Below are 25,975 nucleotides of genomic sequence, written 5' to 3' on the forward strand. Positions count from 1 at the left end.
CGCGTCCCGCCAGAGGCTCGCTTTGAGCAGCGAGTGAAATCTGGGCGCGACAAAACTGCTGCAAACCAACTCGGCGGGAGGCCCTTGTCCAATCACGGCCCGGAATAAAAGGGCCGGGGCGCCACGCGGGCTGCAGTCGCTCAGGAGAGGCGGGGGCCATAATGAACCTTCAAGCGCTGCCAGCGAGCACACACACACACACACACACACACCACTTGAGCACAGCATCACTCTTTCTACCTGGCATTAAGAGTGTCTAACCACTGTCACCACGAACATGAATGCACTCTGCCTCTAAGGCAACTGTGTGCATGTATTCTTGTGTGTGCGCACATGCTTGGAGTATTCTTGTTTCGTGAACTGTATTGACTTGTTTGCGAGCGTGCAATTAGACGAGCGTGCGTGCACGCCTGTGTGTGAATGTTATGTGTTGATACCTTTGGGCTACACCTGTGTCTGTGAAGTTTGATGTGTGTGTCTCTGTGTGACAGCAGCAGTGCAGTGCCAGGTATGAGACTCGCTGTGTGTTTCTGTGTGTGTGTGTTTCTGTGTGTGTGTGTGTGCTTGTCTGGTCGGCGGCCATGTTGTTGGGTAGCAGATGGCACCATGGTTGGCAGGGGAGGGGCTGCTTAGCACAACTAATCAGACAGTTACGGATAGGGCAGCTGGGAGGGCCGTCGGCCAGCCGTGTGTGCGTGTGTGTGTTTGTGTGTGTACCACAGAGTGCCATGATGTTGACAGTGGTGGGCCCGTTGGCCCGGTGACGAGACCTTGCCGTGTTCTTCTCTCCTCGCTGTCGGAGTGCCCTCTCTGCCATCGTGCCTCCTCGCCTCTCTCTCTTGCACTCTTCCTGCCTCTCTCGCTCAATCTGTTGAGACCTACTTGTTTGTGTCTTCGTTTTAGCTTTTTTAACTGTCTCCTTTGATCTTCCTGTCACTGCTGTATTTCTTTGGTTAACTGTTCAAAGGTTATGTTAATTTGCCATGAAACAGTTATTAAAATACTAGCAAATTTATACTGAAACCATTTTTGTACAGTTTTAATGGAATTGGCACTATACGTATAAAAATGTGACCCCTTGAGCAGGAACATGTCTGTTATGTTGATGTTTATTGACTTCGTGAAGGAGGTCAGTGTCTGAATGCCTTTTGAAATCATGCATAAAGTCACTAACATATTTTGTTTTCACCCTTGATCTTAATAAATGTATCTTCTTTCTATATTGGTGGTTCTTATGCTCTGCTTATGAGTCTTTTCCCTTTATTCTACCTGAGTGTGGATAACATTAAAGGAAATTTACCAGACTTGAGGCATCTGACTATCAGGTAATAGATCTAAGATGGTTCTTAGAACAGCATTACTACTGCATTAGTACATATGACTTTATGGCTTTGGCCTTACCAGGTACTCCCTGATCTCTTAAACATGTGTTTCATGTGCTGCGATTGTATTCTGCAGTGATTTTATACGATTAAATACTATTATTTTCATCATGCATGTAGGTTTAAAACAGTTTTCCAGTTAGGTGCAAGTGTGGATAGTTTATGTGGGGAGACAGTAGTTTGAGCATTACAGAATTGCAATACAGAGAGAATTCATTCTTGTTAGGTTCTCAGCCAGTGCACGCATTTCTCACTAGTATTCGCAACCTAAGTATTATATATAAACATGTTATATGTTATGGCTGATAACTGATAATGTGCAGCCATGGTATACTGTCCTTCTCACTCTTAACTCAGGAGCTTATTTATGTCTTTCGCAGTTAAAATGTAGATGCTATAAATTCACCAGAGAATATTCACACTCATTACTGTAAGTATGAAGATTGTTAAGCAGGACTGTAATCTATCCATCCGGCGAGGCTGAGAATGGATAGAAAAGACAGATCGCTGACTGTGAGACCTCAGGCAAGATGGAGGCAAATCTGTCGGCTACAACTGTTGCCACCCCAGCCAAGTGTGCCCTGGGACACTGGCCTACATACACACACTACTGCTAGAGGACAAAACGAAAGGGAGTACCAGCCCCCTGCCATCCATCCACCATCCACCCTTCACCTCATTCTGTACTCATCTTTTGCATATCTTTCTAAATAGGTATGGTGAGAAGGGCTTACCAGTAGCTCTATACGTTTTAGAGGATTGTGCTGAAGATCCAGTGCAGGTCAATTTTGAAATCTGTGTTTAAAAGTGTGTGTTGTTTTTGTGTGACCGTGTCATCTGTTCAACTTTTGTGCCTTTGCACACCCCTGCTGTGAGGGTGGCAGGATCAGTGGCGCTACCCAGTGCCCACTACCCAGTAGGCACAGCTTTCATCCAACATGACAGAACCTCTCTTTGCCCCCCCCCCTTTCTCTTTTACCTCTCTCATTCTCTTTTACCTGATTGATCTATCCTTTTGTCGTTTCATCCTCTTTTTTTCCTGCATAGCTGCTTTTTGTTCAGTTTTTTCCCTTCTTTTGCCTTCGTTCCATCAGCTTCTCTCTGTTACCCTGGGTGGACACAGCAGTGCCAACCGGTGCCACATAGGTAGTGGGCCAGTGCTGCCCTCAGCAGATTGTGCTGGGAGTTGATCACAAAGAGCAGTAAGGAACAGAAGGATGAAAGATAAGATTGGAGCAAGGTAGCAGCTAAGTGGAGATGGAAGATACAGCAGGACAAATACTGAAAGGGGAGAGTGTCAAAGAGTTCAGACGGCATAGGAAAGTAATAATAATTATATACTGGGAGAAGACAGAAGGATCTACTCCTGCAAGCTAGATTTGAGAGATCAAATCAGGCAAAGCTGATAAAACCCCAAAACAAAATAAGAAATGTGATCAGTGTGGCTATAAGGACTAATAGGAGAAGCCCATGAAGGAGTGCTGTCCACTTTGGTGTCTATACATGACACCAGCAGCAGAACTAGCAGAAAAAACATGAAGAAGGACGATTTCTCCCCTTCCTGAGGTAATATAAAAAATTGCATTATTTGACCACTTTGGCCACTTTAATGAGTGAAAAAGCTTTTTGCTATTGGTACTTACAGCCATACTTTTAACATGATCCAATCAACTCTCCATGGTGACAGCTCTGTAAATGCTAGGCCTCTTCATTGGCACTTGCAGCTACATTTCAAGTGAATTAATATAATTTCCCTGCAGTGTATGTTGATGTGCTGCTCGTTCCAAACAAAGTGCCGTGCGAGCCAGGTTAAAGACGCCGCCTTGACCTGATCCTGACAAACAAAGTGATCTAGTTGAGACCATAGACTGTGACATCACGCATAGTTTTCTGATTTCTGTATTCTGAAGCCTCAAGATTTGCTGTCTTTGGCAGCACATTATTTATTTATTTAGTTTTATTTTATTGTATTTTTTATTTTATTTTTTTACCATAAAACCATATCTGGACAAGTTGGAAGCTTGTTTTGCAAGCTGTATTAATAAACTGAACAGGTGCAATGTACCGACAAACTAATTAGTACTAAGTAAGTAATGACTAATGATAAGGTACTAATAATTTTCACTCACCAAAGCACAACTTCTTGGATAGTCTGTACACAGCAAGCTGTATTATTTGTCAGATAATTGCATTAAGGATTGCATCAGCAGCAATCAGTGATACCAGTTAGCAGAGGTGAAGCCTAGCAAATCCTGCCCGGCTACAGCTCCCTGTGCCGGGGACAGTTAATCAATGCAACCACTCCAGATGCAAAATGTATGAAAATTTAAACTTGCAAAGTCGTTCTGAAGAATTCAAAAAGGAAAAAAAAATAACTGTAAAGTATTTTAAGAAGAGGGGGCTCTGGGAATTTGTTCCACTTTCTTAGGCAGCCTCAAGTGGCCACCAGGGGAACTGCAGTTTCTGGCAACTCTAGTGCTTGCTACTTGGTAAAGACACATCTGATTATAAAGCCCAGGGGAGAGGAGAGACGTTGTCAGAGACACGAGGTATGAAAGTAAGGAGATGATTGAATTCACTGACGATGATTTGGGTGCATAAGGAGAGAAAGGTGGTGCATAGTCCTTTGAGCCTGTTACCTCCAAGCACACGACCCACTGTGAAGGCTGGTGGGTGTTTTAAATAACATCATGCATGTCTCCAGTAAGAAGTGAATTCCGTCACAGGTAGACGGTGCTCACGCCACCAGAGATAAATTTGCTGTAGTACACAAGATTTGGACTTATAGTATAAGTACCTTTCTCACTCTTTCCTCTCTCTTTTCTCTCTCTCTTTTTTTTTGTTGCATTGCATGTAAGTTAAGCATTTAACAGTAAGACAGTTGTAATCACAGATTTCTTTCTGTTTATTTGGGTAATTAACCAGAACCTTTTCTTATTATATTTGTCCCATAAAATTCACACAACAGGTATTAGACATACACTTTAAAAGATGCCTAATGAGAGGTAGCCTGGTTGGAATAATTAATTTTAGGCAGTCGTTTACCTTTTCTGCTAAAATAGATTTGACCTCGAGCACTGCCACATATGCTACCCACAACTATTTCTGCGGGGCACAGATTTGACACTGACGTTAGGTCTTTGGTTTCTGGATTGGGTCAATATGAGAGCATATTGTACGTATGCTGTGTGTTTATTTTTAAAAATCACAGATGCCTGCGCTGCCAGGCCGCTTTTCTTGTGTTAAGACCATCAGTCATCTGTGCCAATTAAGATTTTTAAACTTCTCTCGCTCTGTTTTGTGAGCAGATAGATGATGACAGAGGCCAATCAGCCACTAATTGCTTCAATCTAGAGCTGGGTTTTTTCTCTGAGGGAATGTGTGCTGTAACAGCAAATGTTTGTTTCTGCAGGGTCGTGTCTATTTGTAGCCGTCTGTGTGTATATGCATACATTTATTCATATGCATGGGAGATTAAACAGCTTTTCAGATGAACGAAATTGCACACTTTTTTTTGTGCATACTTTTGCATATGTGTGTTACAGTTTGGGAGGCGAGGGGGGTATATAAATTTTTTATTTATTTATTTTTTGCGCTACTTTTAACAGTTGCAGCTTTCTGCTTTTCGGGCACGATTTGCTAACCACTGACCTTGGTGTCGGCGGGGGGGCTTTAGTGTTCCTTGAAGAAGAAAAGAGGCTTGGGCCGCCCGCTGTAAACAAAGTTGACTTGCCGACAGATGGATTGAATGACAGAGAGGCTAACTGAGCCAGGAATGGGCCTGGCAGCATCGCACCGAGCGGAGAGAGAGGGAGGGAGGGAGAGAGAAAGAGAAAAAGAGAGAGATAAAGGGGGGGGGAGAGAGAGGGGAGAAGAGAGAAGAGGTGGCCAACAGGAGAGGAGGTGTGAACAGGTGCAGGGCCGCTGAAGGAAGAACCAGCAGATGGAGAGAGACACAGCCAGTTTAGTTACAGGAAAAAAAGGGTGGGAGGGAAAAGAGGAAGGAGGAGGGAGAGATGGGAACGGGAGAAAAAAAAAGGATCGGAGCAGAGATGAGAATGCTCTGGACAGATAGATGGACGGATATCTATATATATGTATGTGTATGTACATGTATGTGTATATATATGTGTGTGTGTGTGTGTGTATATATATATATATAAATATAAGGCTGGGTGCAGAGTAAAGAAGCAGTGAGGCTGCATCAGGCCGCCTCTGTGTTGGATGTGCTTGCTTCACAGAGTCGGACAGCAAGATGAAGGGAGGGGTGCTGCAAGGAAAAATGTGGGAGCAGAGTGATTGACTTGCATCACCCAGAGGTTTAATAAAAATGTGCTAAAACACATTGAGGTGCGTGTGACAGGAAATCGTGTGACACTCTGCGTGGTCTGCCACACGGAACAATTCAGATGTTTATTGTGTGCGACATCACCGATACGCAGCGCTGCAAATGTTCAATATGTCACATTATTTTCTCTGTATCGCGCTCATCGATTGTTGGCAGTTACCGGTTAGACGGGCCTACACGAGGCCGCTCGCTCACCGTCTCTCTGTCGCACACATAAACATCGCACTCGCACATAAGCAGAAATCATCTTTGTAGTCTTGCGTATCAAACTGTTGAATATTAATATAGTCTGATTGATGCAGTCTATCATAAATAACCGTGTATCTACTGGAATTCCTCCACCAGAGTGAATCATCACGAGTGTCACCGTTTTGAGCGGTTGGAGAGCAAATAATTAACAGTTGTCATTTTATAGTATACTATGAGTTTATTTCAGTAAAATCTTACTGACTCGATAAATGGGGTGGAAATTAACTGTGGGTTTTTTATAGCTATGTTCATATAAGAGGCAAAATAAAGGGAAAAACCTGACCTAGATCTGGTATGCTGTGTTTTGCTAGGGTGATTTGACTTCATTTGTGGCCTTAAAATGAAAGAAACTATCTCCTAAATGTAACATTTCTATTCTGGTGAGGGAGGTCTCTTCAAAGATGGCAGTGCTCCCTATCCAAGGGTCACTGTACAGGCTGTAAATTAGAAAAAAAGGTGTTAGGACCACCTCAGTTAAGCCTTTTGAGGACCTGTGAGAGATTGCATCATAAAGAGATGATAATTGGAGGAACCCAGAAGAGTTAAAGAGACTCGATGAATCAGTGGCAGGGAGTGCCAACATTTTCCTTTATTAATGTTATAGGTGCTTAAAAATCTAATTCAGAAATCAGTGTGTTTTATTGTTTATTCTATAATGACATCCTAGTTACATGTGAATTACGTAAATCTGTAATTCTGCAATTAAAATGTTACATTGAACCGCTAATTCCATAATTGATAGCATCTTCTGGTTCTGGGCTCTCGTAGGTATTTTACCTGCGCAGTAGAAATGCTATTATTTGTCTTTGTCTTGATTCTTCAATTCTTTGCAGGGATCATCAGTACCTGCAACATTCAGTCCTTTTTGTTGCAAACAAAGCCTGCGTCTTCACATGTTTTTTGCTATAGGCTCAGTTCGCAGTCTGTTCACCTGTATGTTAATTTCACACCTGTTATTTTGCACCACATAACTATTGCAGAGCATAAATCTGAATATTCATTCATTTGAGGAATTGTTCTTTTTAGCTTATCGCTTGTTTTTATGTAGATAATTAATATACGATACACGTCAATATTTTACACTTTCTTTACGTCGCAGTGCGTTGAATAAGTAGCTCCAGTTTTTCCTTCATCAGTCTTGTGACTGCTTTTTAAGGATTTGAAATTACAGCAAAATATAAACTAAATGATTGTTTTCCCCATTATCTGTGTGTGTGTGTGTGTGTTCGTATTTTTATGCTTTAAATATGCATGTATATGTATGTGAGTTATATAGTGGAGAGTTGATTCTGTTTTTACTTTAGTCAGAACAGCGGTCAGTTGTGTCTGGCGTTGGCGAATGTCTCCAATTCCTCCAAGTCCACCGTCTGACTCCAATTTGTGCTCGTTCTGTGATAAACCACGGCATTTGGTGGTTCTGGCGTGGGATGCCGGCTGCACCATGGGGTGCTGCAAACTCCGCGCTTGGTCAGGCCCTGGCACCCCACATCTAATGGGCAACAGCTTGAATAGTGCCCACTTAAGCAGGCAGTGTGGACTGGGCTCCCTCTTCTTCCTCACCACTCCAGCCAGCTAGTCAGCCAGCCACCGCCTCTGCCACCTCCCACTTACCCAGCAGCCACTGTACCTGGACGCAGCCCCAGAGCCATTCCAGCCTACCTTAGGCCCCTGGCCCATGCAGCTCTCGCCATACTTATCAAGCTGTCCTACTGTGCATCAGGCCAGGCATATACAAACAGGCCCAGCTATCTGCTAACTGAACAGTCAGTCTATTGCCTCCTAGGCCCAAACAAGAGTTCCTGCCACAGGCAGCATCCCAGAGCCCATTCACCAATTAACTGGAAGGCAGATTAATGCCCAAGGAGAATTCTACAGCTCCAGCCCCACATATTCAGCCTCTGCTCTACCCGTCACTCCTTATGCTTGCTCCGGGGCTTGGCTTTTCGCTGATACCTCGCCTTCGCTTTCTCTTTTTTATGCTTTAATTTGATAGTGCTCAACAGCAGCCATTTTGTGACAGCATTTTGCAAGTAAACATGTTGCACTGGATTAGAGGTGCAAAATGGCGCAGGGGAGAAACAACCGCAAAAGTTTGATCTGCCAGCTCTAGTTTGATCTTTGGTGAGGCATTCAGGCTCTTGTCACAGAGATACAAGTGCTCGTACCCAACTTATCGAACCGAAACCTAAACTCAGCGCACTTCTTTGGGGTTTCTTCACCCAGGAACGAAAGCTTCCAGTCCGTTTGTTCAATTCTCTGTCCTTAACTAGGTCGTACTTCTGAGGTTCGGTTCTGTAAATCAGCACGACCAAGCAGATGCCAAATGTGAAGCTCTCTGTCTTTTGATTTCCTCTCCTCAGTTTTTATCACCCTCCTCTTCCTCACCACCACTCTATTGCTGACTGCTGGAACTTTCTGGCGATCTGTCTGATGCTAATTGGTGGGTAAACAGGTCTGGTGTGAGCCCCCTCCACCACCACCCCCCATCCCAATCGCACACAAACGCACACTCATAGAAATACACAAATACACACGGCCCCCTGGAACCTCTTGCAGGACCAAATGGCTGGCAACGCCTGCCCGCCATCTCCCGCTGAGCCCTGGTGTGCGCTTTGGTGGCTCAGGCTGCTGTTCAAGCCCAGCGGGGGTTCATTCACTCACACACACACTCATACGCGTACAGACACACACAGTCTCCTTGTGTCCCCTGCACACCCGCCACCCGCTTTCACACCCCAGACAGCAGGACAGCAGGAGAACACACACACACACGAAGGAACAGACAGACGCGGTCACTTTAGAGATGCAGGCCAAGCGCTGTAGGGGAGAAAAGTTTTCACTTAAACTGGAGAATTCTCTCTTCATTAGCGCCTTTGGACTTCAGGAAGAGTTCTGTTTATTTGTTCGTTTTTTTCCGCTCTTTGTAGTTTTTCTTTTCTTTCCTTCTTTGTCTGTCTCTCTGTTGTTTGGGTACGTTTGGACTTAGTTGAGATAGAAAGTTTGGTTCAGACAGGAACAAAATGTGCCGCTGTTCAAAGCCAGAAGCACCTCAGCTTGAATCGTACCTGTTCTATTCTATTCTGATACTGACACAAATCTGAATGCAGTTTAAAGTTATTTGACTCCTTCACGTACTTACAGAGATGACAGATCAGCTGACTCACTGTTGTGTGTCCTCAGCATTAGTGTAGCATATATCACAGTGATTTACCTTGTATCAAAATGCGCGGGATGGCAGTTTATTCGAGTGTTGTGTGAATGAGACAGCTGCTGTATCACTCAGGGGTCGCTAAGCTGACAGTGGCCTGACACATTTACCCTTCGACCCCCTCCAAGTCTTTTCTGTCATCGTCCTTTCTGCCCTTCCTTTCTTTCTCATGTTGTACAGTATGTGCTCTCCTCCTGCTCCCTCTCTCACCTTGGTTTTAGCAAAAAGCCTGTCTGACATCATTCACACACACACACACACACATAGACACAGACGCATAACGTTTTCTTTTTATAGAAACGGCTGCAGATACGACCTGGTGGATTCTTGTCAGGTTGCTGGGATTCACTTGATAAATGACCCCGATTACATCGTAAGCCTTTGTGCATTTGTTACTGGACGCGTGGGAAGTCTGAAACATCAACAGTAATGAAGATGATCTGACATTTAACTTAACGCCTAGTTTCCACGTCTCAGTTTGAGTGCAGTTATTTAACGTACTCCTTCCAGAGCAGATTGCACGCAAGACATTTGTTTCTCGGTGTGTCAACAAACTAATCTCCTTAGTAACCAGAAGCCACTTAAATGCACTGATTGACATGTCTGTTAATGCACAGACTTGAACTTGATCTAAGTGTACAAATTGTCTTCTGCATTATGTTGCAGGAGTAAAACATTAGACCCATTATTTCTGCAGTTTTTAGCCACAAAACACAAATTCCTACCTAAAACCAAAGATTGTGCTTGAAATGCTTCAGAGTGAAACCTTTTTCATGCACCATCACCCGCAGAGTGTGATGAGTAAGATGCCACAGAATGTCAGCGAGTGGCTGTGGAGACTTTTCACATTATTTTCCTTTTCACATGCGATGCTGTGCATGTGTACACAGCAGCTATGGAGGAATCAGAACACTGTCATCTAGTCTTTAGGGTTCTAAAAATGGGCCGCTGTGCGTGTATTTTTTGCAGTGCACTTTTATATGATGTGCCAGAAACTAGAAAGTGTGTAGAAATAGTGAAAACACATTTTCTTTCACTGATTCTTCTTCTTTTTTTCTTTAACTTCTTGTTTTTTCTCCTCAGACAGGACAGAGAGGGTGCAGATCGGGCTCACGAAGAGGAAATGGCATCTGTGACTCTTTCAGCTCGGGAAAGGGAGCGAGAGCTAACTGTGATGCTGCAGCAAGCAGAAGCCGAACACCTGCAGAGAGGTCAGTGCTTCAATCCACAGCAGTGACAACGGGTTTGTCTTCGTGCTTTTGACTTGTGGCGTAGGTCACAATGTCCTCTTTTCACCTCTCTGACTTAGTCAGCCATTTTGGCTCACATCAGGACAGGTCAGTTCTTCAAAAGAAAAAGCCCCTCCTTTCTTCCCCATCGGCATTTTAGTCACCACAGAACCTGTCGTTCAGAGTCATGCTGTCGTAATACTTACAGACTGCACCACAGCTCGATGCCAGTTTAAATGCTTTCTGGAAAACTTGGACGAGCAAAGCATGATAAAGCTTCTTAAAGCAATTTATATTGTAACGTAAAAACCATTGAACATTATAAAGCTTACAACAAACTGTTTTACAATAGTTTTTTTAATGCAATTTGTATTTATAATTTTTAAAACATTAAAAAAAAATATTAGCAGAAGGAATCTTGTAATGTTTCTTATTCTGTTTTATGCTTCAGAGTAGGGAGACCGAAAAGAAAAGACAGTGTCAGGATCTAATGAATCTTTAAATGTTATATGTACAACATGTGAATAAAGAAATCCGAGTTTGTGGATGCTGATAGAGCAGGTTCATCGTTTAAAAAGTTTTCAGCGAAGGCCTGCACACACTTGTGAAAACTGTACATGGCTACGCAGCCGTCTGTTCTCCGATTTGCATCGCAGCTAGGTTTACTGCAGTACCCCGCAGTACACAGGCACGTCAGTTCTAACACAGAGGAGAGGTCGGTGTACGGTCGAGACAAACAAGACTACAGAACGCAGCAGGACTGAATGGGACAGAGCAATTAGAGTCAAATATCCAGAACAACAAGAGGCAAAACGGCAGAGATGACCAGGGTCAGCTACACATTCACATCCATTGAGCTGGATGATTTTCACTCTCCTCCTCAAGGGCGATTCAGCATGGCGGATCTTTGTTCAAACAAGGTCTTGAACTTGCATCATCCAGTTGAAGGGTGTCTTTCTTCTTTCTGTGCCCCCTCATCCCCGCCATGACGGCACAGAGAGGAGAGCAATTCATCTGAACTGTACAAAACATGGCTGAAGTGACCTCAGAAGTGCAGAAGAGAGCAGAAAGAGCCAAACAGAAGCCTTAAGAGGAGAATAGAGAGAAGAGGGGCAGAGCAGAGGGAAGGTGATGGGAGCAGAGCAGGGAGACCCAGCTCAGAGCTCCCTGTCTGTCTGCACAGCAGAGCTGCTGCTGCTAGCACATCTGTTGCACCATCTGGATATCCCACCCCCCCATAACCCACCACCCACCCTCAGCCACTTTCCCTCCCCTCCCTCCCCTCCCCTATCTTTTTATTTACCTGTGGTTCCCTTCAACAACCCGGGAGCCTGCTGGTACGCAGAACAAAGATGGAGGGTATAGAGGGAGGGAGGGGTGGTGGCGGTGTAGGTGGGGGGGTAAACAAAGAGTTTTTTTGCTGGCGCGTGTCGACAGCACACATGTTGTCTAAAGAGAGCTGACATCAGAGCACAGCAGGAAACTGTGGATGGGGAGGGGATAGAGGGGTGGACGTCCTTTAGTAGCTCGCATCACTTCCTCTCCCCGTGCAACTCAACAGACGAGCTGGATAATTAGCTTTCTTGCTCTCCAAATCCCGCCTCTCTGTCCATCCGTTTGTCCTTCCATCCATCCGTTCCCCCCCTCTCTCACTTTTTCTCCGCTCCCTCCCACCTTTTTTTCTTTTTTCTGAATTTTTTTTTCATGTTTCTTTTTTGAGTAAATGTGTACAGAGCAGCCTCTAGATGATATCAGATATTTGTTTCTCTCTGTCCCTCCCTCCCTGCCACGCTTCTTCCCTCCATCCCTCCCTCCCTCATTTTTCCTCTGTTTGTTTCCAGTGCCAGTTCTGCTGTGTTTCTGTGTCCCAGGGTTCTTTTTGGCCTACGCATGGCCAGACGCATTCAAAGCCTGTTCAGCTAATTAGCATTCTTCATACAACTTTTCCAGCACTGACCAAACTTTGTAGAGTGTATGTGTGTGTGCACGGCTGTGAGTTTGTGTAGTTTAGTTTAATAGTTTAATGCTCAGTAGCATCCAATTTCTGCTCGACTTACATTGTCTGTGGTAGTGATTTGAAGAAGGCGGCTGTGGACAGTGGAATAAAATAGGTTAGAGGTTCCTTTGGAGTCACGGTCAATGGATGAGGTGCTCATCATCCTAAGCATTACCCTTTAAATTTCTCCCAATCAAGACTTGTATAACTTTCCGTTTTAATAGCTAATCTGTAGCTTGGAGAGAGCAAAGATGTCTAAAGGGGAGAGTCCAGTTTCTGTCTGCAGAGATCTTTATTTTCTCCACAATATTTGCTGTATGAAAAGGAAAAAAGTCTGAGTTACTTTTCAAAGACTGCGAGTCCTTGGTGTTTTTTGGTTTTTGGTCGACTGTAACAGAATGCCGGAGCAGGTGGATCATTCCCTCAATCCAACCGGCAGCCATTGTTATTTTAAAAGAGCAGACATATGCTGGAGAGCTGAACGTGGACCATTTCAAAGGAACGATGAAAGCCCCGTGTTGGATTGTTCAGAAAGAGGCCCCCATGAGCGGATGAGGAGGTGGCAGGAAGGGTGGAAAGGAGAAAGAAAGCGCTTTCAAACAACTATCCGCTCTTTTTCTCCACCTTGTTTTACCCTTCTCACTTTATATTTAAATTCTCTCTTCTGTGCATGGCTGCTTTTTTTCCTGTACATTTATTTGTGTCGATTGAACAGTTTTTATTTTAATAGGATTGTTGACTAAAGCATTTTTTGCAGATTCAAAGAGACATATGTATCTATATGTGACTTTAGTTTCATTGTTCTGTGCTGTCCATAAGGTAGACACTATCCTCTGACGTGAGGCCACTTGGGGTTTTTTATGTGCCCACAGAAGTTGGGAAATGTCTTTTAACTAACTTTTCATAACAACATATGTTTCGTTTATTGTATTTTATTTAGTCAGTCGCGGTGTAATTTTTATTCTGCACAGGAACCAAGTAGCACATATAGACACATCATTTAAACATTGATTTTTCTTTCTAAAACATGATGAGATCTCACATGATGACTCCAGTTTACAAGTCACAGTGACCATCCTCTAGTGCAGCGTCCTTTAGTACAGCTCACTTCGAATCTTTTTTTGTTGATATTATTGGCCCTGACTAGGGCTGTGCGATATGAACAAAATCTCATATCCCGATATAAGAATTCTATCGTCCGATAACGATATAAATCGCAAAAATGTAACATTTTCTGTAAATTCTGTGAATCTCGGGCAGCTCAAGTTGCGGGAAGTGTTTCCAGCTGCGCGTCATGTACCTGAAGTCGAGTGTTTTAACCGATGCATGAAACGATACATTTTTAGACATAAGTTGTAAAGTCCGCCGTTTTCTTTGTGAGTATTTATTACACGGCGTGCTGCGGGGAAAAGCCTGTTCTAACGTTTGAGTCTAAGGTTTATTTTTTAGCACCTGGCGGCTCTTTTTTACTTCTCATCCGTAAATAATCTGCTCTTTCACGTGATTCAGTTTATTTTGAAAAGTCTCAACAGGAGCTTTATTGTGAAAGGTTTATGTGAAACATAAACAAGCGGACACGGGATTGTGTTACCGTCGTTGTTGCTAATGACAATGCATAAAACGCATATAAGAGAAAGAGAGAAAGAAGAAATTAATATAGCCACTACAGTGACCATCAGAACATATTGCCGTAAACAGTTTATTTTGCGACACCACGAAACAAACGATAGCATAAAATGAAACGATAGATGTTTTTATATCGTCATCCGATATATATCGTTATATCGAACAGCCCTGGCCCTGACCCACATTTTTTTTTACTTATTTAATTATAATTTTAATCTTCTTTATGTTTTCCTTTGTACTTTTAATGACATGAGCATGCAAAACTGCTAATTAGAATAAAAGGGGCATCTCAGGGTTTTCCAAAATATGGAGGCCTTTTATAGGGTTCTGTAAATGTCTTTCAATAATTTCTCCAGATTGGGAATCAGATCTCTGTCTGTTAATTATATCAATAATATTGAGGCGGGCATGCAGGTGTACTTGAATTTATTCCACTGAAGGATGGATGCTTTACTCTCCTCATGTTCTCCTCATGCTCAGTTTTATGAGCTGTGGCATTATAGTAAAAACATACTTGGATGATAGCTTAATGATTACGACATTAAGATATCGTCCTCACCTGTGAAAAATAGTCGCCCAAATCTTTTTTTTGACCTTTAGTATTTTATGTTCTCAGAGGTGAAACTGACAGATACAATCTTCAAATTAAGCCTCTCGCTGTTCCTTGTGTTTAAAACCTGCATACGCATAAAACATTTATTATGCTGTCAATTTTTTTGATTTGGCTCCACGGCTTAAAAATGTAACCATCATGTCCTTGTTACTGAGATTGTCCTTTTTACATATAGCAGCAGTTAATTAAAGGGAGTGTAACCGCTGTTAGGTAAACAACAGCTGCTACACTGTCAGAGCAACTTATTCAGTTGTGTTTAAGTATTAGATTGGAAATGGTCTAGTTAGGCTCAGTTTTGTTTTGGTCAGATTGGAGATTTATTTTGAAAGGACCTGAATACACATCTGTATTGCTATAACCTATGTGTAATTTATCATTCAGAAAAAGGTGTCTGATTCTTCTCTGTGTTTAGCTGGCACGTGTTGATATCATCATTAAAGCCAGTCAGCTACAGAATCACTGATGGCATTAAACTATGTTTGCATCCAAAATAAATAACATTTAATTTTTCAAGAGAAGGGTAGGTAGGTGAGGACTTTCACCTGTTCTGGAGGAACGTCACCTGTGGTGGTTAAACCTAAAGTGACTGCCAGCTTTCCCATCATTGATTACAGTTGGAGAGTTGGATGGTCTCCTGAGTTCCCAGAATTCCCTCATTGGGAGGCTGAAGGAGGAGTGCTGCAACCTGGGGACCAAACTGGAAGAGCTGGCTGAAAAAAGCAGGTGAGTGTTTCCTCTGTGTTTGAAGATTTATTCGCTCAGTTATGCCTTGATTTTTTTTTTTAATTTGCCGTTTGCTTCCTAGCTCAGTGGCTTTTTTCTCTCTACGTGAAACAGTTGTTTGCTCTGCCACTCTGTTGTTTATTCCCTCTATCTGCTGGACATCCATGTCATCATTTCACAAAGCATCATCTATCCAGGCTGTTTGAACAGAGCACGTCAACATACTACATACTGCTTTCCAGTCTGACCTGTTTTCTTGTTAACCTGATGCTACAGTAGTCACAGCAGGCCTGCCCAGCTCTCCATCTGGGCTGAATGCGTGTGTGTCTGTGTGTGTGATTGTCTTCTGGGTGTGTGTGTATGACAGTGACCCTGGGCTCAGTGTCCTGTCAGCTGTTGGAGCTGTGCTGCACATTAGTCACATGACAGCCTCCAATCTGGCCCTGCCAGACCGCACTGGCCTCACCAACCACAGGACACATGCACACAACACACACACCAAAGTACACTGTGTATTTTGTTTGTTTGGAAGGACGTGAGTACCAGGTACACGTATAGAGTTTTTATAGGTACAGAGTCATGCAGACACGCTGGCCTGAAGGCTCATTGTGTACATCTTCTGGATGTGTGCGTTATGTAGTTTAGCAGCAGCGTGGTGGTGTGTTTGGTGCCTCGGGCTGTTTGAGTTCCTGGAGTCTAAGCCCAACGTAGCGGTTAAAGTCCTGCTGGACTGCCTCACTCGGGCTAAGTGAGGTTACAGTGAGACAGTTGCAGGAAGATGGAAAAGAAAAATGATCATCTGTTTTTGGTAGTCCTGCTGACTCTGCACCTTTTATCGAGTGTGCTGCTGCAGATTGGCCAATGTAATGTTGTGAAAGTGACACTTACTACGTCTGGACATGCAGCCCGTTACCTCTATTTTTATCCCTGCATTTCCTGCTGTTACCTCTACTGTTGATGTTAGGTAGGCAGAGTGGAAAATGGTGATCTTAAAACAGGCATGTTTGCCAAATTAGCCGAAGAGTAAATGAAGTCACTATTTATTTGTTGTTTTGCCTTTTGAGACTTCTATTTCCTGGATCAACATAGGCATCATGAACCTAGCCTGTTTTTGGACACCAGAGAAAAGTACTCAGGTGTGTGAGCTCTGTTGTGAGGCAACAATGCTAACCACTGAGCTACCTCGCTGCCATTTATTTGATGACACATACGTTCTCGTAAGATGTGTGCACACACTGACAAAGACTCTGCTGCTATCTCTGCTGTTTCATTCTCTGGGACTACGCAGATATACTTTACTAAAAAGTCGTATATTAAAGAAAAAAAAAGTGGATGATGAATTCAGTTTGTTGGTTGTAAAATGCTTCGTACGTTGGTAGTGTGAATATAGCAGGTGTGTGTGTGTGTGTGTGTGTGCAGAAGTGAGCTGGAACAGCTGGCATTGGAGAAACAACACTTGGAGGAAACGGTGAAGAATCTGAGAGCTCGCTGCTCGGATATGGAAGAACAGTGTGTCCAGCACGGTCGCATGCACCAGCGCATGAAGGACAGGTGGGCGCATAACACACATAACTACACAGCTACATATACTGTCCGTGCAGCAGAGGGCAAAACATCTTCTGACATCTTTTTGGGGTTGTTTAATTTGTTTATTGGTCTTGTAAACTCCCCGTCAAGAATTTTATCTGATTAAAAGAGTCCCGTAAACATCAGTGACATTACATAGAAATCACTCCTGCTCTCGGAGTGTTTAAATGTTCATTTCTTTACATTTCTGCAGCGATGGCAGCGAGCCTTTTAAAAAAAGAAGCACAGTTTTCTTCACATTCTGTCCCCTCACCAGTGAATCTTCTGCACATCTGATGTTTATTTTTATATAAGAATTGTTTTAATTTTTTTGTTGACATAGTGTTTTTTGTGTCAGCGCTTTATTCTCCTGCTGTCTGTACTGAGGCTGCACACACCAAGAGTTTCTGATCAGAAACTTTTCTCTTACATAACAGACAGGAGGAAAGTAAAGTAGTTATAGCGGTATAACTACGCGGTTGCGACTGTTCGCCCCGTTCACACGCAAGTCTCTCACAGCTCAACACAGATAATGGACACATGTTAAAGGGAAAAAAGTCTTAAAACGAGGACGTTAGGTACTCGTTTATCAAATTGCTCGTTTACAGCTGTGCTTCTTCACACCTCTGTGGCTCAGATGAGTTATGAAGTTAACAAGTGGGTAATTCATGAGAAGTTGTGCGTCTCGGCAGTGACTAAAACCTATAATAAGCAGCGGTAAGTTGATCTCTTGTCAGCGGGAGCTGACACACGATGCTCCCGTGCGCTTGTCACACTCTAATAAACTCTTAATTACACTGCAGTGAACAGTAAAGTGAGATTTGGAGGAATTTAGAAACCATAAATAGTCTTCAAGTCAAAGAAAAACATGGCAGTGTGCATTTTAAGAAAAGAACGAAGCTGATCAGAGTGAGCTGATGAACTGAGGAGTCAGTTAAGAGAAAATAAATCTGATAGTGTAATAGTTGAGTATTTGTATTTTGGGTGAAAATGCATAAAAATTACTCAAACGTCCTAAATATGAAGATTTGTTGGGTTTCTTTACTTATGAAAGCTGCAGCTAAAAGTGCCTCCATCTTTGGCTTATGCTACAGTATCTGTACATGTGTATGCATGATGCGGGGGTCTCTTCCTCCTTAAGTGCGGAGCCCAGTTGGCGTGTGTCTCCACGGGGCGCCTGGCATACAGCTTGGCTCTGCCAATGTGGGAGAGGGTGTGTGGGTGTTGTTGCCCCACTCTGCAGGATCTCTACCCCAGTGCCCCCCACTTTTCCTCTTAACACACACACACTTGCAATCACGCTCACCCTTTTCTCCTGCTCCATCCATGACACTACATATTGTCTACCTCCCACCGGTGTTAACCTGTCGATAGTCACACGCTGCCAAAAAAACAAAGTTTACCAAGTCACAGCTGTCTCCTGGTTCTGTGTGACTCTTTGTGTGGTTTAGAGAAAGAAAAGCTATTTAAGTTGACAAGGAGTGTGAAGTATGAATATTCTGTACGTTTCTGTGCATATGTTGCTGCGGTATTTTGTGTATGTGTGTGTGCGTGTGTGTGTTGGTTGCTATTGCATGTTCTCAGGAGGTTTAGCAGAGCAGGAATGTGGCTGCCAAAAGTGGATTGGCTGGGAAGTTGGCACCTAACTTCTCTCTTCTCCCAACTGAACCACGATAATCACTCTTGGCATTTACTGAGTTTTATTTTCTGCTTTGACACTTAGTTTGTTGATGAATCCTCCTGATATTTAAAAATCTCTCAAGTTCAGTTCTACAAGAGGTCACTTCAGGAGCGACTGTTAAGCCGGCTGACCGCGTTTTTATTTTTCAGCCGGTAGAAGGTGTGTTTGTTTGAGAGTGCGTTTATACGGGTTTGACGAGTAGTTTTGGCATTTAGCTGCCTTTTTTTTTTTTTTTTTTAAAAAAGGTGCAACATAGAGATGAGGTAGAGAGGTGTGATTAACATTTATGATACACAATGCTGCTACAACTTGTTTTTTATCTCTATATGTGCTTCTTTTTGAGATAAACATTATAGAATATATATCATAAGAGTATAAGAGAATGATATTTGTTGGAGTTTGGGAAGTTTAGCGACAGGCGCGAACTTTGAGATGTGGCTTCCGAGTGTGTGTGCATGCAGTTTTGTTTGTGCGCGTTTAAGCCAGTACGTCATCGGTTCTTTTCTTGTACTTGTTGTCGTGATCTTCGGTGTGCTTGCACGTCTATATGTCGGGTATATGTTCGCTGGTCCCCACAGGCCCCGAGTGTTCGGTGGGCGCCCCGCCGTGCCGCTCGGGGGTTAAGGTGTACGTGTTAACAAGCTGGTGTAAGTGGGTTCAATATCCAGCGCCCCGCCCCTCCCCACAGCCTCTCCATCGGCCTGCAATCTGTGCTGCGAAGAGCGGCAACAGCGCACCACGCACAAAACATTTGGAAAATCAGCTTGATTTATTTTTACATGGGCAAGCTGATTGCCAAACTACACAGGGGTTTTAGCACACAATGTTTTGCTGCACCATTTAATTATTTATTTTACTATTTCTGTGTTGTTGCTTTTTTTTTCTTTCTTCTTTTTCCTTTTTTCTGCTTGGAAATGAAGGAATGGAGCGGAGGGTGGAGAGATGGAGCAGGACAGCAGCGAGTTAGAGAAGATGCATAGATGCAAATGTTGAATTTAAAGGCTCTGCGATTATTATCATTTTTATCAGCCTTTTTTAAAAACATTTTGATTTAGTTTAGTGTTTAATGTAGTTTGGGATTTTAGGTTTAAATTTTTTTTTTTTTTCGTTTTCAAGAATATTTTATTTAACATTTTTACTAAGGTATTTGATCATTTTCAGATGCTTTTGTGTCCGAAAAATACAAACAACAAATCAGCCTTTATTAACTCATGACAGCCGATCATTTGTCAGTGGGCAGGTGATGTTTGTGAGTTTGTATTATGTGAAAACAACTTAATACAAGCATAAACGGAAGAAAAAAGATGTTTTATTCGGATTAATATGGTTTTAGATTTTGCTCTAACTGTGACAAAAGTGAACATTTTGCAGTGCAGATGAATTAGTTAATAGAAACGTTAAACTCTCAGTGCAAATCATGCATTTCTTAGTTATTCCAAATTATTTAAAATCAATACATAAATAAAAACGAGCATTTCTTTTAAAGCAAAGATATTATTAAAATCTGAAAACGCTGCATGAGTACATGTACAGCTGGCCCTGAAACTTTAATCCACTTTAGTCCATTTTAGTTGGAAATTTCTCTTATAATGCAGCTTTAACAAGAAAAAGGAAAACATATCTGTCGATCTCTCTATATATGAAATAACCTTTTTCTAACAGAGTAATGTTTGTTGGGAAATGTGACTTTAAACTGTAACTTCTCCAGTTTTCTATTCATATTAATTATTTTTTCAGCTGTGGCTCTTCTGCCCTCCGTCTCCTCTTACCTCCCCCTTCTCTTCTTCTTATCTCTTTTCACTTTACTTTCCTTTCCCGCTCCAACTTTTCTCCTCTCCTCTCTTCTCCTCCTCCCCTCTGCTTTCCGTACTAAACACCACGCAACCTTTTCTCACCCCACAGCTGTTGGCAGGCTGTTTTACCAATTATCACTACGCATGCACACACTTAGGTCACGCACATAGACTCTCGCGCACATGTACGACGGACCAGCACAACACCAACGCTTGCTTAACCACGCATCGTGACAGCGGAGTGTGTTTGTCAGGCCTCGGTGCGCGAGTGCTGTAGAGGTGTACGAGCGCAGCTCACTGTGCAGCCCTTTAAGAAGAGTAGCAACATATACGCAGATGTGTCTGTAGATCCACAGGCTTCACTGGGCCATATGGCCTCCACGGAGAAAGATGGTGCTTGCGTCTGGAGGAGAGCAGAAGAGGGAGGGAGGGATGGAGCGGAGGATGGAGGGCCATGTGTGGCATGAGCTGTGCAAGCAGTTGTTGAAGTATGTATGCCTGTGGATGTGTGTGTGTGTGTGAGTGCATGCGTGTGTATGAGCGTGTGCGTTTGCACCAGAGGCTCCAGGAGATTGGTTAATGGAACAAATGGTCGCGGCGGGCCAGGGAAGAAGGAACAGGCTTGCTGCTACCGCGGGCGGACAGCGAGCCTCAGGCGAGGGCTGCTTCATCTGGGCTCATGCCACACACATACACACACCCTCTGTCAAACCCTCGTCTCTCCTCATCCCCCCGCTCCCAAACACACAGTGTGCTGCCATGCCGCCCCAGAAGCAAAAGGACGCTCCTCGCAAAACTTTTCATTTGCAAATGAAGTTGGCAGAGGCTGGGCAGAAGAAAACAGGACAGCTTTCATTTGTCTCATCTGTGTCTTCGCGCGTACACACACGCACACACAGATATTTGTGTGTGCGTGCATCTGTGTGTGATGAGTTGCCACTATGTGTGTGATCTATGAGGTACAGAGAAACAGGGGGACGATAAAAAGAGTGAGATGTGGAGAAAGTGAGGATAAAGACAAAGAAGGCCCAGTGTGAGGTTCAGCGTCGTTAACGCCTCGTATTCATCTTCCACAGAGCGCTAATATTAACATCACCTCCTTACATTTCACATGCGTTTCTTTTTTTTCTTTTTTTTTTACTGATCACACATAGCTGTTTTTTCACAGATTTTTTTAAAAATGGATTTTTATTTTTCACATAACAGCAGCCCCTTGCCTTTCAGGTTTTTATCATAAAGCACTGATCACAGGTAGGTAGTTGGGTAGTCAGAATGTGGTTTGTTAGCAGCTACTTTCCAAACACTTCAAATATTTAATTTATATTTCAAATTTTTACAAAAGCAAACATGAGGAAGTATTAACCGTTTTAAGACACTACCTCCATTTCGTTCCTCACTCATACTTGCGTTCTTACCTCTGGATGGCGCTGATCAGTCGTCTCCTTCATCTTCCTCTTCTTCTTTTCTCATCGTTTCTGTCTCCGCATGGCCCAGCTGGCTCCCGTAGCCGGGAGCGACTGCAGGGCGGCCTGCTGAAAGAGCATTGTCAAACGGTGGCTTTACAGCTCTGTCACACACACACGCACACACAGACGCACAGATTTGCAGCTCAGATGTCAGGCTGTAGCCAGAGGCTTGCAAGCTGGAGCGTTAACTGTGCAAAGCGTCACATCTCAAGCCCCAGTCAGTGACTCTAACACTACTTCATAAAACTACAAGTAGAAAACTCGAGCAGAAGCACCTGCCCCTTCTTTAGAAAAAATGTTAAAAGTAACATCAGCAGAAACACTTTAATGCCAGCAAAGCAAAAGCTCAAACACACGGCCTAAAACAGTCAGGAGGCCTCACGGCAGCAAACAACTCTGACGTTAAATAGATGATTTCCCAGCCTGCAGCAGCACCGACACCTCTGTTAATGCAGAAATGAAAGCAGAGACGACTTCTGTGCCCGTTCAGAGCTGTTTACAGCTTCGTCAGATCGTGAATATATTTCTAACATCCCTTCCTAAACTCTTTCCAGATTTTATTTTTAATTATAAATACTGGCCAGGAGCCTTTCATTTTACGCTGGTGAACTGCTGTCTGGGACGCTTTACGGGAATGAAAGAAAAAGCACCTGAAATGATCAAGGAAAATAATTGATATTAAAAATATGAAATTACATCATACGGAAGGTGATGGCACTGGAAGGTCTTAAGACGAAAAAAGGCAGATTTGCCAAGTTTGTCTGTTACAGATGTTTTATTGGGTACAGCACAGCTGACGGCCTAATACTAGCCCCACTTTAGAATCTGCAATTAAGATTTTTTGCACAGCACTTTTCAAATTTTATTTTACTGATAATAACTTAATACTTAAGTAAGCTGGATATTTATGGTTTTTGTTGCAATCAGCGCAAGAAGCAGACATGTTTAATTTCTTTTACTCTCAACTTTATGTTCACTTTAATGTAAAGCTAAAAACTGTAAAGTACCACAGCATGCAATGTAAATGTAGCAGTAATATCAAGTAATTGTATTTGAAAATTTAAAAAAAAACAACCCAGTAATAATATAAATGCTGTTTTAGTGTTTTTAAATCTCATATAAAGGTTTAAGCATGCGGATCTTTTATTTTTTTCAAACAAAAATGTCATTAAAACTCATTTTCTTGCACCTGTTAAATAAAGATTTCACAATAAAAGCATGATTAGTTAACATGACTTTGTAGTAACAAACACAAGAGAAGCCAAATTAAAAAAATCAATCAACAAAAAAACATTTTTAACAAAAGTATTATTTAATGTTGGTGATCACATGCTGAAAAGTATTTTTCACTTCATGCCGTGCTCTCAGAAGAAGCTGGCCTGACAGACTTTAGGTTATTATATTCACGCTGTTATTCAGTGTGCATGAATATAAATGTGTACACAGTGCAGTGCTCAAAGTAAAAGGAATTAAAACTGAACAGCTATAGGATCGCTGCCTCGTGTATGTTGTTCCTTTAATAAGTGCTGAATATTGGTTTTGCAGGACTGCGACAGATGAGTTGCAACTTTCATGTGACTGTTCATGGAACATCTGGCGGGCTAGTAACATCTAAGACACTTTTTTTTTTCTTCCCCTCCTGATCTTCACACTGTGCTCAGCACTGCAGGGGAACAGCTGTGAGCTGGAAACTAATGGGGGAAAAAGAGCAGTTTTAACAGAGGCTGCTTCACAGATGATATTTTTTTAGTTTGATGATTAGATGCCAATTCACCCGACATTTGTTTAATCGCCATTTCTGTCTTCACAATTTGACAGAAATGCTGTGCACCAAAGCCGCTCCAGTTAGAATGTACATATTTAAAGATTACTGGATCTTAGAGGATTTTGCAAATGATTTGATTGTTAGGATTTCTTCAATTCTAAATTACAGAAAAATATCAACTATATCCTGCTTTAGAAATTGCCCATAAACAATATACTTCTTTAATATCCAGTATATGTAATTTCTTTATCTGTTTATTCAGGGGATAGTGATCTTCTGTGTCGTGGATCTGGAAATGAAGACTGACTTAGCGTGTCTTTCAAGCGTGACGCTCACATGTGAAATCCGCTGTGCCTTTACAGAATAAAGTCTCTGGAAATTGCCAGGTGGCCGTAAACAAAAAGCAAAGAAAATCAAAAGACAGTGAGGGAATGCATGTCGGGCTCATCCCGATCAAAACCCCGCAGCGTCAGCGATGGCGTTCCCATGTCAAATGCACATGTTAGCGAGAGCAACAACTGGCGTGACAGGTTGGTGGAAGAGGACGAGGGGCATGGCCTTCAGGCACACGCACATATTCTCGAGTGCGGTTTTGTGCCAGCCAAGATTTAGTTGGAGCGCTGGGGTGTGAGGGTGGTGATGGTGGGCAAGCCTGGGGTTGGGCGAAATATGGTTTTGTGTTGTGCGCGTGTGTTTGTGTGTGTGTGGCAGCTGCAGCCTTCATGCCCCTGGCAGTGTTGTTGTAACCAGGCAAACCAAGGCCGTCTGCCTGCGTTCTTCACCCCCCTAGGCTCCCTGCCTGCTGCACACAGACACACACACACACACACACACACACGCACACACACACGTAGGTTCAGAGATCTTTCATTGTCTTTAGATTTAATTTTTTGCAACATTGAGTCCAATTCTTTAGTTTTTTGTGATGTTTGAGCATGTGTTTTTTATCTCTCTGGTTTGCAGATTTTTGAAATGTACTCTTTAATTACAGCCCACGTTCGCCATCGCTGACAGATTTTCCTTTTTTTTTACTCTTATTAAAAAAAAAAAAAAAAAGTAAAATACCTGATCTCACAACCCAGTTTATGCAGGATAGCGTCAGTTTACTCTGTGGTTTGTTTTCGAGTAATTTTGATAATCTATGCACTGTGCGATAAATATTTTCTTAAAGTGGCACGCTCCACTGGCTGATTTGTTTAGTGATAGGAACACACACACATTCATAAGGGGCTGCTGAGTGACAGACCTGAACGCCGCTTCCAGATCTTCTGTATCTGTTACAGTGTCTCTGTTTTTCTAACATGACGTTAGCACTTTCCCTTTGGACCATGCCTTTAGGACATATGCTCCCACCTGTAAATAAATATGCAAACACAGACAAACACGTACACACACAACAGAGTTTAGACACTAGCTGTGGGCTACGACTGATGTATACCAGAGAGAGGTAGCTGTGTCTGTGTTTGTGTGTTGTAATTAATCTCCTTACTAGCAGCAGTCAATAGAGAGTGCTGTGGTTCGAGGTGCAGATTGTGAGCAGAGTTTGATTATTGGGCTGTCAGGGGAAATTACTGCAAACTGCCTCCCAGCAAAACTTGCTTCTGTCATGTCTGCTGGAGAGCAGAATACACACTTAGTACCAGGACTGCTCTGGAAGCTGTTTTCAGGTATTTTAGGGGAATTATTTCAGTGTAGATGTGTGTGTTGTGTGTGTGTGTGTCAGTGAAGCGCTGGATCCAGCAGGTGGTGTCCTTTTACCAGGTCAACGGGGAAGCTTCTCCTTCTCTAACCCCGGTCACTGAGCTGCCAGCCCGACCATCAGCAGGCAGCAGGGGATGGTGACGGCTGGAGCTTGGAGCCTCGGTTTCTCTTCGCCCCCACCACCGCTCAGTCCGACACCTCACCTGACACCACAAACTGTCAGCCCTCGTTTTTCACCGGCTGCAGATCCCCTTCACCCAAACATCCGTTTATCTGTCCTCCCATCAGTCGGTCAGTGAATCCAAGCTTCCTTCTAACCAAACCCATTCCAAGCAGTGTGCAGAACTGAGCCAGCAAGCCAGCAGTGTGTGTGTGTGTGTGTGTGTGTGTGTGTGTGTGTGTGTGTGTGTGTGTGTGTGTGTGTGTGTGTGTGTGTGTGTGTGTGTGTTTGGGGGGGTTTTCAGTGTAGGGCAGTGCCTGAGCATTAAGCCGTTTTAAGCCCTAATTAATGAGTGTGCCAGTCGATAGAGACCAGTTATTGGATTTGCTGCTTTAGCTGCTGGAAGGAGCGCTACCTTAATCACACACACACGCATATACACACATCCCCCCTAGGAGGCGGGGTTTCT

At 43.1% G+C, this 25,975-nt stretch overlaps 1 protein-coding gene across 3 annotated transcripts in view; it reads left to right on the forward strand.

Annotated features, from left to right (window-relative positions):
• sdccag8 (SHH signaling and ciliogenesis regulator sdccag8) overlaps positions 1 to 25,975 on the forward strand; it is a 52,137-nt gene that overhangs the window by 17,090 nt on the left and 9,072 nt on the right. For all 3 annotated transcript variants that reach the window (XM_042220306.1, XM_042220305.1, XM_005930521.2), the window contains exons 14-16: positions 10,271 to 10,398; positions 15,266 to 15,374; positions 16,794 to 16,925. In XM_042220306.1, the coding sequence (XP_042076240.1) occupies positions 10,271 to 10,398; positions 15,266 to 15,374; positions 16,794 to 16,925 (369 nt within the window). The remainder of the gene's footprint in view (positions 1 to 10,270; positions 10,399 to 15,265; positions 15,375 to 16,793; positions 16,926 to 25,975) is intronic.

This window comes from Haplochromis burtoni, unplaced genomic scaffold (assembly GCF_018398535.1).
Source record: "Haplochromis burtoni strain Fernald_Lab_line unplaced genomic scaffold, NCSU_Asbu1 Contig_46, whole genome shotgun sequence".
Lineage (NCBI taxonomy): Eukaryota > Metazoa > Chordata > Actinopteri > Cichliformes > Cichlidae > Haplochromis > Haplochromis burtoni.